This window comes from Adiantum capillus-veneris, chromosome 27 (assembly GCF_014529385.1).
Source record: "Adiantum capillus-veneris isolate H3 chromosome 27, ASM1452938v2, whole genome shotgun sequence".
Taxonomy (NCBI): Eukaryota; Viridiplantae; Streptophyta; class Polypodiopsida; order Polypodiales; family Pteridaceae; genus Adiantum; species Adiantum capillus-veneris.
Genome location: NC_140957.1, coordinates 43,889,771 through 43,902,790, shown reverse-complemented (window position 1 = coordinate 43,902,790; position 13,020 = coordinate 43,889,771). Strand labels below are relative to the sequence as shown.

General features: G+C 39.9%; 1 protein-coding gene across 2 annotated transcripts in view; it reads right to left on the bottom strand.

Moving 5' to 3' along the window:
* The window catches only part of LOC147421862 (uncharacterized), a 52,371-nt gene extending 43,229 nt beyond the window's left edge, over positions 1-9,142 (bottom strand). The window contains exons 1-10 of one of the 2 annotated variants that reach the window (XM_086502687.1): positions 8,526-9,142; positions 8,144-8,301; positions 7,971-8,031; positions 7,840-7,877; positions 7,551-7,736; positions 7,331-7,412; positions 7,110-7,227; positions 6,984-7,037; positions 6,647-6,703; positions 6,415-6,558 (exon numbers count right to left, since the gene is read on the bottom strand). In XM_086502687.1, the coding sequence (XP_086358813.1) occupies positions 6,415-6,558; positions 6,647-6,703; positions 6,984-7,037; positions 7,110-7,227; positions 7,331-7,412; positions 7,551-7,736; positions 7,840-7,877; positions 7,971-8,031; positions 8,144-8,301; positions 8,526-8,646 (1,019 nt within the window). In that variant the 5' untranslated portion in view covers positions 8,647-9,142. Of the gene's footprint in view, positions 1-6,414; positions 6,559-6,646; positions 6,704-6,983; positions 7,038-7,109; positions 7,228-7,330; positions 7,413-7,550; positions 7,737-7,839; positions 7,878-7,970; positions 8,032-8,143; positions 8,302-8,525 lie in introns of those variants that run through there. The other variant, XM_086502688.1, reaches the window with a different exon arrangement.
* Between the last annotated feature and the right edge of the window lie 3,878 nt (positions 9,143-13,020).

Here is a 13,020-nt window from a genome sequence, read left to right as displayed (position 1 = left end):
ACTGTAGCAAACTTGGACACTCCAAGTCGAGAATCTCCCACGACACCACAAATAATCACTTCAAACAGTTCACAGTTCACAATTGATTCGACACTGGCCCGGTGGAGTCCGTGCCTAGAGATATTGGCCCCAAAGACTGGCGCCCCTTTCGGTATTTCTTTTTGTATTAATCTGTGTTCAAAGAACAAGAGTGCGGGCAAGCTTTCACACTCGGACTCTGCGTCCATATGCTTTGAGTTATGAGGCCCTGCCTGCTTATTTAAAGAATACAAAGGATGAGCCCAAAGAAAGCTTCAAAAGCTACATATTTTAAAAGCCTTTAAAAATAAAGCAAAAAGGCTTCTCTCTCTCTTTCTTGCTTAATGTAAAAATAAAGCAATCCCCAAAACGCTCCTGTGTCAGCTTTCAGCCAAAAATTGTGTAGCCAAAATCAGCGCCAAAAAGCTGCCGCAATCTGCGCCGTAATTCGCGGACGTCCATACTGCTGCCACGTGGCATCCCTGCCGTACACAGCCAGCCACATCAACTACTCCGGCAGCCATGTCACCATTTCAGCCCTGCCAGAGAGTGTGTGTGTGTTAGGGTTTGCCACGTCACCATTTTGTGACATTTCAACATTGGAAAACCTAATCTAATGGACTCATTCGGACATGCAGGTCCTACAAACAGGCTCACAAAATTACCGGTACTAATCCTCCTAGGATTCTAGACACTCCTGTCTAGAAATATGTTTAAAATTGGCTTTGGAAGTCGATGAAACATGTCAATGTGGCACACAAATCCATATGCACGTGACTACCAGCTTGCATGTGCCACCGATGCCAAATTTCCTTAATCATCGCTTCTCTAATATCTTGAAAATCTCTTGGTTCTTTGATTCTCGCTCTTCACCTTCACAATCAACAAGATTTAGCCGTTAATTTGAATTTAGTGCTTGACATATCGAATCTGATGATCGTTAAGAAGAATTAATTAGTCAATTTACCAATTGATTTCCAATTAAGCTTTGATTTGCAAACTTGATGCTGCAAATTCAAAAATTGCTCCTTGAAAGCTCTGATACCACTGTTGGGGGGAGAAGGGGAGAACGTTCGCTTCCACAATTCCAATTGCTCACACACTTACCTGTCAACCTCTCACAATCTCTCCCAAAACCAAGAGCACACCTAGACTATGGCACCATTCACACACACACACACACACACCATAGACTTGATAGAGAGAGATAGTAAGGAGGAACATACTTCATGTCACAGAAACGGAAGCGTGATCCTTGTCATGCTTTTCTGCTTTAGTGGCTAACCTACAGCCTCGTCCGGGGGCAACTCAAGTTCCTCATCAGGAATGATATTTTCCAAGTTCTTCATGAAAGAGTAGTTTGGTGAGTAAGTCGGCGAAGAGATTTCTTCTTCTTCTTCATGCTGTCAGGAGGTTCCTACTGCAAGGTCCCTCTAAGTCCTTGTTGGGACCCCAGTTTGAGGTATTCCCTGAGTTGGTACTGGGGGGTTCTGAGGTGGCTCTTCCACCATCTTTGCTTTCCCTTTTTCAAGGGTCTTAAGCACTTTCTGCACTTCTGGCTGGGCAAGAGCAGCTTGCAATTTTGTCATTTGCTGCCTGAGCCGCTCAAGCTCTTCTCCTTGTCCTGCCATGACGGGTATATTTTTTTTATTTTGCCAAAGACCATCTCTCCTTAAGGAAACGAGAGGACCTTGCTCTGATACCACTGTCATAAAAACGGAAGCGTGATCCTTGTCTTGCTTTTCTGATTTTGATGGTTGGGGTCTACAGCCTCGTCCGGGGGTACCTCGAGTTCCTCATCAGGAATGATACTTTCCAAGTTCTTCATGAAAGAGTAGTTTGGCGAGTAAGTCGGCGAAGAGATTTCTTCTTCCTCTTCATGCTGTCGGGAGGTTCCTACTGCAAGGTCAATCTAAGGCCGTGTTGGGGCTCCAGTCTGAGGTATTCCCTGAGTTGGTACTGCGGGATTCTGAGGTGGTTCTTCCACCATCTTTGTTTTCCCTTTTTCAAGGGTTTTAACACTAGTTTGGTACCAAAAAGGACACTTTAGTGTCCTTTTTTCGCGAATTTAAATAAAATGGTACAGAAATTTAGAACACATCTCAAGAAATGCTTTTGCAAACCTATAAAATGTTATTCAAAGTACTCATAGAAACTATAATCCCTCACTTTTGATCATAACCTCAATAGTAACTACTCATGAAAAGAACCTACGCAAAACAGCATTCAATGTTTCATTAAAACTCGTACCCTAGCCTAAGAAAAAAATGAGCAGGGTGCATGCAATAATCCGTGGTAACTACTTATATATGTGTTTGATATTTTTGCAATTGTCACGTGAGAAAAAAAATCTTTGTGACTAGAATTAAATATAGAAAGTCCTGTGGGTCAAATATGCAACGTTCACAAATTCAATTAACAATCACAAAAAACATTTAGTTCATCTAAATTTACAATGTCTTATGATGCATATATACTAGATCTATGACTCCATTACATAAGATGATAGTTTTTAATAGTTATTCAAGCCACATTTGGTGATTTATGGCATATCCAAAAAACTGCGCATGTTGTAATTATGATTTTTTATTTATCAAAGATAAGCCTTAAAATAAAGTCCACTTTTGGATTTTTTCGTTCATCTGACTTATTTGTATATAAATACCTCATATAGACACAATCGGGAGATTTATATACACACTTTCATTAGTTTTTCATAGCATTGTTTTTTTTTGCAAGAAATTACGTACTACAAATTTTTTTAAATGAGCTTAAATTACAAGATGCCTTTGTGTTTGAACCCTTGAAAAATGTTTAGTTGATGGGTATTCACCTATAGATACATTATACACCTTAGGCTTTGTCCCATAACCTCATCATGTTAATGAAAGAGGCCTTGAAAGACCAAAATTTTCCTCTTTGTCAGCATTTTCAAGATTTGGATCTTTTGATTCTAACAAAACTTTAGTCCCATAACTAGGTTATGAAGCTCAATTTCTTGCTAAAATAAGTTTTTTCCTATCCATACACCTTGAAATCTATGCAAAATCTTATTTTGATGAGAAGTTATATTCAATTTATGAAAATTTTGTTAAAACTGCACTAAATTTCTATAATTTTTTCATCTTAAAACTTATCATTATAATCTCGTATTAACTTTTGGCAAAAGTAAAATTTGGCTATGTTCTTCACCTCATAGCTAACCTAAGATATGAACGTGATCTATGAATTTTTTTCTAAATTCACCAAATAATTATAACAAGTTGCTAGGAAAAGAGGACACTTTAGTGTCTCAAGACATTTGAGTGTCCGATTACAGAACTAGTGTTAACCACTTTCTGCACTTCTGAGAGGAATGTAATATTTTTAGCTACGGCTACAGTTAAATGAAAATGATTTTTGTGCACACGGAAGGAATATATGAATTTATGAATTTATGGTACCTATTAATTATAGACGGGTAAATTTCTCGGTGCAATGTGCCATTTGGGAATTTATCCCGGTGCAGATAGTAAGATAAGTAGAGCATTAGTCGCACACAGTGCAAAACCGATTGAACAAGCGTATGAATAAGATGGTGTCCCTTAAGGGCTCAAAAAAATCCCGGTGCAAATAGTAAGATAAGTAGAGCAGTAGTCGGACACAGTGCAAAACCGATTGAACAAGCGCATGAATAAGATGGTGTCCCTTAAGGGCTCAGAAAAGTCATCATTTAATATTCACTGTAGCCGCCCACAGTAGTGGCAGGCCGGACACAATGTAAATACGTCCCGACGAGAGTAGACGGGTTGAGTCAGGAGAGGCATGAAAAAAACCGAGCTTATCAAGCTCCAGTTTGGTCAAAACATAAGGTTTTTACATGTGTTTTTAAGTTAAAAGGTTAAGAATCTTATAAACTCGGTGATCAGACAATATGAACGCAGCCAAATCTAATAAACATTAAAAAATCTCAGCCATAGCATGAGAAAATTCCAGCAGCCAGCGTTTTGCTAATTGCGAACTCTCTCTCTCTCTCTCTCTCTCTCTCTCTCTCTCTCTCTCGCATGAGGCACCAGATGGCCAGGAAACTCACACGAGGGGTATAAAACAAGTAGCGCTAGCATTTCGCGAAGTCTCTCTCTCTCTCTCTCTCTCTCCAACGAATTGCTGCTCCGGGTCCATGAAGGGTTTGTAGGAGGCCACGAAGCACGTGAGAACAGTTAAGGGCAGCCCACAAAGCTTGTGTGCGTCCTTGTGTGTAGTCGTCGCACTCAGACAAGCATAGTACAGGCTATCCGCACAAATTTCAGCATTCCAATCGCATCCAGAAGCAGAATTTAGCCCAAAAGAACTCGTGTGAGTACTTCGTATGCGAGCGGGATAACAGCAGAAGTATTTCCCGCTTAGGAAATCTCAAGTACGAGGCAGAATTAGCCATCCACGGCTACGTATGAAAATTTCAGCCGCTAGGCTTATGAATTTATGTGCTCTTACTCATCAGAGTAGTGACTGGAAAGCAGTAGCGTATGATGTGTTGAATTTATGCAATTGTAATTATCAGAAATTATGAGAAATCTTCTTCTAAGAGGGTGGACCAGCCCATTTTCTGGTCCCTAGTGCTGTGTCAATTTTCTTTCGTTATACTCTCAACTTTATATTGTGTAGAGTGTGTGGACTAGTCGCACTCAGACAAGCATAGTATAGACTGTCCGCACAAATTTCAGCATTCCAATCACATCCAAAAGCAGAATTCAGCCCAGAAGAACTCGTGTGGATACTTCCTACGCAAGCAGGATAACAGCAAAAGTATTTCCCGCTCAGGAAATCTCAAGTACGAACCAGAATTAGCCATCCACGGCTACAGGTATGAAAATTTCAGCCACTAGGCTTATGAATTTATGTGCTCTTACTCATCAGAGTAGTGATTGGATAGCAACAATGTATGCTGTGTTGAATTTATGCGCTTGTAATTATCAGAAATGTAACAAACTTGGACACTCCAAGTCAAGAATCTATCGCGGCAGCACAAATAACCACTTCAAAACAGTTCACAATTCACAACTGTCCCGGCGAAGTTCCATGCCTAGAGACATTGGCCCCAAAGATTGGCGTCCCTTTTGGTATTTCTTTTTGTATTAAACTGAGTTCAAAGTACACGAGTGCGAGCAAGCGCTCACACTCAGACTCTGCATCCAGATGCTTTGAGTCGTGAGTGGCCTACCCACTTATTTAAAGAGTACAAGGGATGCTAAAAGTAGAGCCCCAAAAGCTGAAAATCAAAAGCCCAAAAGCTCTGTGGAAAAATAAAGCATATTCCACCCTTCTCTCTCTCTCTCTCTCTAGCTCCCTCTTGAGCCACAATAAAGCACAACTTTTTAAAGTAAAGCTCTCTCTCAAACTTGCGTAGCCTGTTAAAAGCAAAATCCCACGCAAGATGCTCCCTGCTTTTTGCTGCCGTGATTCACGCCGCAAATTCTGGGCCTGCCGTACAAGCCTGCCACTTCAGCATTTCGCGCAGTCTTCTGGAATTCCAGCCACGTCAGCAATTAGGGTTCCCGTTGGGGGTCTGTGGATGTGTACTGGCATGCCACATCACCGGTTTGTGACAAGAAATTATAAGAAATCTCCTTCTAAGGGGAAGGACCAGCCCATTTTCTGATCCCTAGTGCTGATGGTAAAAAGCGGTAACCAAGGACAGTCATAGGTGTGCATGGTGGAATGGTGCATTAATATAGTCCGCCTAGGCCTCCCTTCTAGAAGCATGGAAGCTCTCCTAATCCATGCCACTACGCGATTTCATTGTAGGTAAGTAGGCAATGCCTACCCCCAACGTAAGCAAGTGGGAGCCATAGCCACATTTCTCCTCTTTCAGCTAGAACTCTACCAAGTCCCAGATCCTGATCTGTAGATGAGTCACCCTTGACAAGTAGCTTTCATCTCCACGGTCTTGAAATCTTAGAAAATCCTCTTTGTTCTTGTTTTTCAACTGGCCTCAAAATCTTGCTTTTTCCTCGTTTTCGTAAAATTGTAGTCTCTCTTCTACACAGACTTTTGCACTCTGATCTCACTTTGTTTCTTTAAATCCTCTCTTTATACAGGAAATTACAAGCTTGCTGGCTTCTTGTCTGGGTTTCAGCTTCTCAACTTTTCAGGTGGTCCACTGAACTAAGAAAATTTGCCCCCATAGTGGTGTTAACATGCAATAAGCATTGATTGGTTCTGCAAAGAAACGACACCAGAGGAAATAAAATTTCCACATCAGATAGAAAAGCATCGAATGATCTGATGATGATTGCTACACAAACTTCAAAGGGAACCACAAAAACAAACTGCCAGTTATAAAGAATAGAAAGAGACGGATGAAGATGTTAAAAAATCGTATGTGAAACAGCATTAACAATCCAAAAAATGGCTTACTTGATGTAGAAGTCAATAATTGTATCACTTAGAAACTGGTCAGGATCAAGAAGTAAAAAATCATATTTCGTCACCGTGACCGCATCACGATCATCTTCAGTAGGATAAATCAGATCACACCAATTATCGAAACTAGCTTTACTCCTGTCATCACAAATATCCAATAAGACTCTAACCACACCTGATAATCACTATGGTATGACTGGTAAGAGGTAAGAACACAAGCAATCACCTGCCTAAGAAGCAATCACCAAGCAAATGGTCGTTTTCTCCAGAATCGGAATCATCCCTGTCCAACAAAACCCCACAAATCAAATGAGTAATCTTGCCAATGAATAGTGTGACCTTCCTTTGTTAATATTTCCACCATCAGGAAAACAAAAAACAATAGATCAGACTCATGCATATCACACTTGTATGATGAAAAGAGACACAAATTTGATCATTCAAGGCGCATTTAAAAAGTGTTCTGCTCTTGGATATGGTGTGCCTTTTAGCAATCAACATGCATGGCTAGGCATATCACATCCAAGAGCATATTCACATTCTGTCTGGGATAACTAAAATACCTGCTGTCTCTGTGGATGATGTTCCCAAATTTTTCATCATGATGCCTCAGGTTCCTGCAAAATCAAAGGATAAATCAATGCACGTTCCGACATAAAGACATACACAGAACACAAACGGGTACTTACTCTTCATCAGGTCTCCATGTTTTTTTGTATCCATCGGAAAGAGAAGTAATCTGCTTGATCTTCTCAGCCCGGGAATTGTTGTCTGAAAAAGTGCTATATATTGTGTAACATGAAGGGCCTGCACCACAACCCACTACAGAAATTCTTACCTATCCCCTACATTGAAAAATACTTTTCTTACTCACAAAAAATCAAAAATAAAATAAATAAAAATATCTCACGATTATCAGAATGCCCCAAATGCTGCTGGAGGCATTTAACTCCAAGCTCTGTTAGATCAAGTGCAATGAAAAAAACGCCTTTCTGGTACACAATTGCAACAACAAGAAACCTTTAGCTGCCTCCCGGCCTAATTCCTATAAGCAAAAACCTCTTTGAAACATCCTCATAACTCCATCTTAGCACTTAACAAGTAACATAATCAGCAAGAAAAAATAGTACCTCATAAGAGCCAGATCTGAAATTCTTTAGCATGGACAAAGGCAGCTCAAAAGCACCAAAAGCTTCTGTTTTCAACTCAATAGCAGCGGCTGTAAAAATAAATTCTGGAGAGCTATACTTTTCATTTAAAAACCAAAGCTCTTCTCCCTTTATCCCAACTTTTCTGCTCTCTTCTGCCATGGGATCCTGTAAGAGTATGGACCCGGCTCAGCTAATGATGGGACATAGCAGTGTGACCGGGGCTTCAAACCTTGCACATCACTGGAAACTGAGAATTCAAACACCTCACCTCATCTCTCAATACCCCAAATGAGACTTCAACAGCACCTATATAAATTCAAAATAAGCACTCAGAAACTCTCAGAATAGCCGAACTGTTAACGAAGGAAAGCATACTGATAGAACATTTGAAAAGGGCACCTCCAAACCTCATGTCTAAGTCCCTCCTCATTTGATTTGGTTCCATGTCAGAATCGTCAGTCTACAACAGATTTGACACATCCATCCAGGCCAGTCAATTATTTAAATCCCACCATAAAGAGAAAAAGCACATAAAAATTCCTATTTGGACACCTGAAGTTAATTTAGCTCACCTCAATCACATCACTCACAGATGAAGACAGGTTGGCATTGGTTTCTTCGGCAATTAAGATTTCACGACATGTGCTTTTGCTTAGCCTTCTTTTGGTCAGATCTTTACAATTGTTCTTTTCATTCTTGCCCCAACCTCTGCCTTCATGTGTGCCTTTGACTGTGGTAGATACCCCAGTAAGACAAAGGTCTTGAGCAATCACAAAAAGAGAGCATCTTCCATGAAAAAAGTATGCAAGCAGATGCATATGCCATACATCAAGCACGCATCATAAAACGTGAAAATCTTGAACACGCTTGTCAACAAGTCTTTGAATAAAGCCCAGCAAATTGGGCATGAAGCTAGCCAGCATGTCAAAAACAATTGCAGGACGCTTAACTTACAAAAGGATTGGAAAAGTTGAGTTTTCTTGGCACTCTTGGCCCTCTTGGTGCTGAAAGGCTCAACATCGCCTTCATCGAAGTCATAAACTGCACTATTTCTACCAGTAGGCTGTCGCTTCATCTTGGGGAAACAAAATCTCTGCAAACTTTACTGAATGGATTGCAACCTTTGTGTCGGCCGCCGGAAGAGATCATTCTCTTGAAAAAGACAAATACCTGTTAGCTTGAAGCTGGCACTGCGGGATAGTCGACTGCAAAGATGCAAGTGAAACTTAGACAGGTGATGAAGAGGAGGATCTATGTTCAAGTCTCTGCGCAATGAGTTTCACTGCAAATGCCGCTGCATGCGGCAATATTTGATCGAGCTAAGACTTCCGCTCTGATGTTTTCAATAAAAAAATGAGCTCCTTCCTTCGCAGTCGAGCTCTCGGTTGCACAAATCTTTGTATGGAGATAATAGTAAACAAAGAGTCCGCGCTGATGTGCGCTAGCAATCCTATACGAGTTGCCGTCTCGGGAAAGCGGAGCAGCAGAAGACTTGGGGAAAGCCTTCCTTCAATAAAGCTTGTAGATGACGAAAGACCAAAAGGCTCCGCCGCACTAAAATGTAGTGTGACCACCACCCCAACTGAGGTAAGCGATATTTTAAGAAGGACTCGGGGCGTTTGCTGCAGTCATCAAGGAGTATGGTTCAATTCTGGCTATGTCCTCTCTTTTTAAAGGTGACAACATGTGTAAGGCCTGTGTCAGACGCATCCGGATGGACAAGCTTAGTGCTGAGGTGGGCGAATCACAATCGGCGCTCCTTGCCTTGCTTGTCACACGCATCCGGTGGACACAGAAGCCAACGTTTGTGCTGGCAGCCAGGTCATGGGCATTTTCCTCTTGCTGGTGGGCGACCCCCCCAAGCCGCCCTTTCCTCGCCCGTCTGAAGAAAAACGCAGGCTATTGGTTGAGCTCGCTGCAGATCACTTGCTTGGATATCGCCCTGTGTGACTGCGACGAGCGGAAATGCCTTGAGGCGTGGAAAAAGTAGCCGCCCCAAAGGAGCCAGCTCACACTTGTCAGTCGGACTTGTGTGACAGGGGCCTAAGTTTCTTTATGCATCCAATTCAAAGTAGTGACAACCATATCTCAAATGTTTAATTATGTACAATAAGGTTTTATATCTTTTTTTGTATTAACCAAAAATCACACCGATTTTTTGCGATGACGGAAAGTGCACAGAGAATTGAATGAACATAAACTAAAATGATCACACATTGGGGGGAAGGGGGGGGAGAGAGAGAGAGAGAGAGAGAGAGAGAGAGAGAGAAAAGAAGAAGAACATAGCTTTTTTAACTTTATAGCAAGAGAGAGAGAGAGAGAGACTAAAACAAAGAAACAATCCACTTCTATTATTGTAAGTAGTCTTTGTAAGCATAACCTTAAATTGGTCTCTTAATCAAAAAGTTCTTTGAAAGCCACTAAATTTTAACTCACAAAATAGTTGCAACTTCAAAACGACAACCTTCGAGATGTTGCTTTTGACACCCGTAGAACCCATGGACCCACACAACGAACACTCCTACCAAAATGGCGATGCCCCTCATGCCCAATTCTCATACATATCCCTGTAAGAGTATACTGCATTGGCCAGCAAAAGCGATCTCCGAACTCGCGAACCCGTATGCGAGTTGAACCTGCATTACGATTTAAAGCCACATGGATGTGAAACTATCATTGGGGTCCTCCAAAAAACTTATGTACCTCCATTAAAATGTTATCACGATAATAGTGATTCCTACAAGCCAACATGTTAAGAACAATAAGTTCAATAACCAAACAAAATATAAAAAGAAATTGTGCTTCATTGATATTCTTTATCTAACAACTTCAAAGCTTTCAATAATGTGTATTATATCATGCATAGTAAGTGGGCCTCTCCCACCAGGTGGATCTACATGAGAAAATTATTGGTTTGAACATCGAGCTAAAAAATTTACAAAGGATATAGTCACATCTTACCATAGATGTGATGTGGCGGATAATAAAGCATCCAACTAAAAGTAGATAATACCCAATGCCTTCTTTGACGTGGCATCTATGAATAGAACATTCCAACCCCATCCACAAGAAACACCATAACATCAGCCTTGCACGACAATGAAAGTGTATAGAGAATTGAATCAACATCACAACCATATTATGTGACTAATTTGTTGGTGCAAACCAAAAGAGTACACTATTAATACCACTAAAACTCTTAAATTTATAACAAAACCTTATCTCTCAATCACTCACAGACATACATAAAGATTCGCACAAAGCTGCTCATTTATGTATACATAAACCATAAACTTTCTGCATTCTTAGATAATGAGATGAAAAAATATGAAAAATCTATACACTTTATCAAAGCAACAACTTAACATGGAAAGCAACACTTAATTTTCAGATTTTGATGCCTTTTTTGAAAACAAATAACTCCAAATGCAATACCAATGAACCTTCAAGCACCAAAATATTTTATTTACGGTTTACATTATCCACTCCATGCAAAATGTCAAAACTCTTAGGAAACAAACAAAATAGTTGGTGGCAAAGAATGTTTTGTTGGAGTTGCAGTTGCTAGTATATAATAACTATAATAATATCCAAAATCCATATGCATATCATACATCAATGACCCTTTTTGCAAATGAAATCCACGAAATCTATCGTCTTGTTTGAACCTTCCACAAGCTCTACATTATACATGCTTTGCGGTACACATCATAATAGGGGTCGATTGGTCCCTAATTTCCAAAGCAAAGTGTTTCATAGGAGGAAGTTAGTTGTTTGCGAAGAGGAAACAAACCTCAAGCATATGCATATGCATCAATACACTCAAATACCTAGTCCTATCTAATTATTTGGGAGTTCAAAAATTGAACCAAATGTAAAGGAGTAAGACAATTTCCACTTGTAGATCTAAAGATACATTCACAATGAAATTTAGATAGCGAAAAAATATCTTGGAAAGTATCGAGCTTCCAAGTGTTTCATTTTGACCTTTAAGCTCACATAGCTAAGCATAGTTGCAGTAATTGAAGCCTCCCTTTATAATAGCATGCTACCTTATGTCCCCAAGCCACAAAGGTAGTACTTCATATTTTTTTGACACAAACATCATCTCAACCAAGGTCTCAAAACTAAATTTAAGTATACTCTCTGGCTTCATGACATGCATATGAAGCAACACAAGTATAAAACCAAACAAAACAACATGTTCATCATTTTACCCTACCAACCTAGTTCAAATCAAGGTATGCTTTAGTACATCAAGACAATCAATGAAATTAGCACACACAAGTATGTGCTTCAAGTATTTCTAATAGCCAAGGTTGAATGCATCTATATGGCACAGACATCAGAAGTTCGAGCCATCTTTGTCATCAATGCATTCAATCGATTTACGTGGATCTTGAGCCGTGCCACCTCTCCTTATAAAGCAAGGACTTGCTCCTTAAGGGCATCAATCTGGATCCGAAATTCCCTACTGGGCATGTGTGAGCTCTGCAACGATTCGAAATGTTGTTGCTCCATGTGCACCAGCATGTCAAAATGGTGGTCCTCAATGTGAGTTATTCTGTCATTGAAGCGTTGTGTACATAAACGCACCTCCTTGCAAAGGTCTTCAATTTGTTGGTCATAAGCTTGTTGAGTCACGTCCAAAAGTGCTTTTTCAAAGTCCAACTGCCTAGACTCACTATGGGCAAAGAAGTCCCTTAATGCAACCAGGAGTTGGTAATTCCCATCATGTACCACAGGATTAGTAGAAGAGGATCCCACACATCGAGCACTTCTCTTTGCTACTCGAACATTGGCAAATCTTGGAGAAGTGGACTCAATACCATCAACGATCACATTGTTATTAGTATTTTCCATAATTGTACCATTAAAAAGTACATAACAATGCATATGAAGTTGAACTATGTATTGACTACCACCAAGGAAGCAATCCCTTGTACAAAGGCTATATACTTAATATTTTATCATACAAAAAATATATATATATACACAAAACATAAGTCGTGTGAGTTCAAGAAAAGACACAGAGAGACTTTAAAGTGTTTCTCACACATCTTAGCAACATGCATGCTTTTCTCTCTTCCTTATCTCATCTTTCTTATCTCTCTCTCTCTCTCTCTCTCTCTCTCTCTCTAGCAACCTATCCTCTCACAAGTGTGAAGATCATGCATAATATTGACGTGCTCGAACAAAATATCTAAGATATGAATCTAGTATTTTTTATACAACTAAAATTGCAAGTCAAAAACTCCATTGTATAGAATTGGAAAAGTCCTAATAAACATCAAGATATTCATAAATGTATTATGTCCTAAAATGGATCAAGAACATGGAAACATTATTAATATATTTGTCATAGAAACAAACTCAATCAAGGACATTACTTTGCCAAAAATGATATAAGAGGCAATATCAATGCAACTCACTTTATCATGCAATTGGC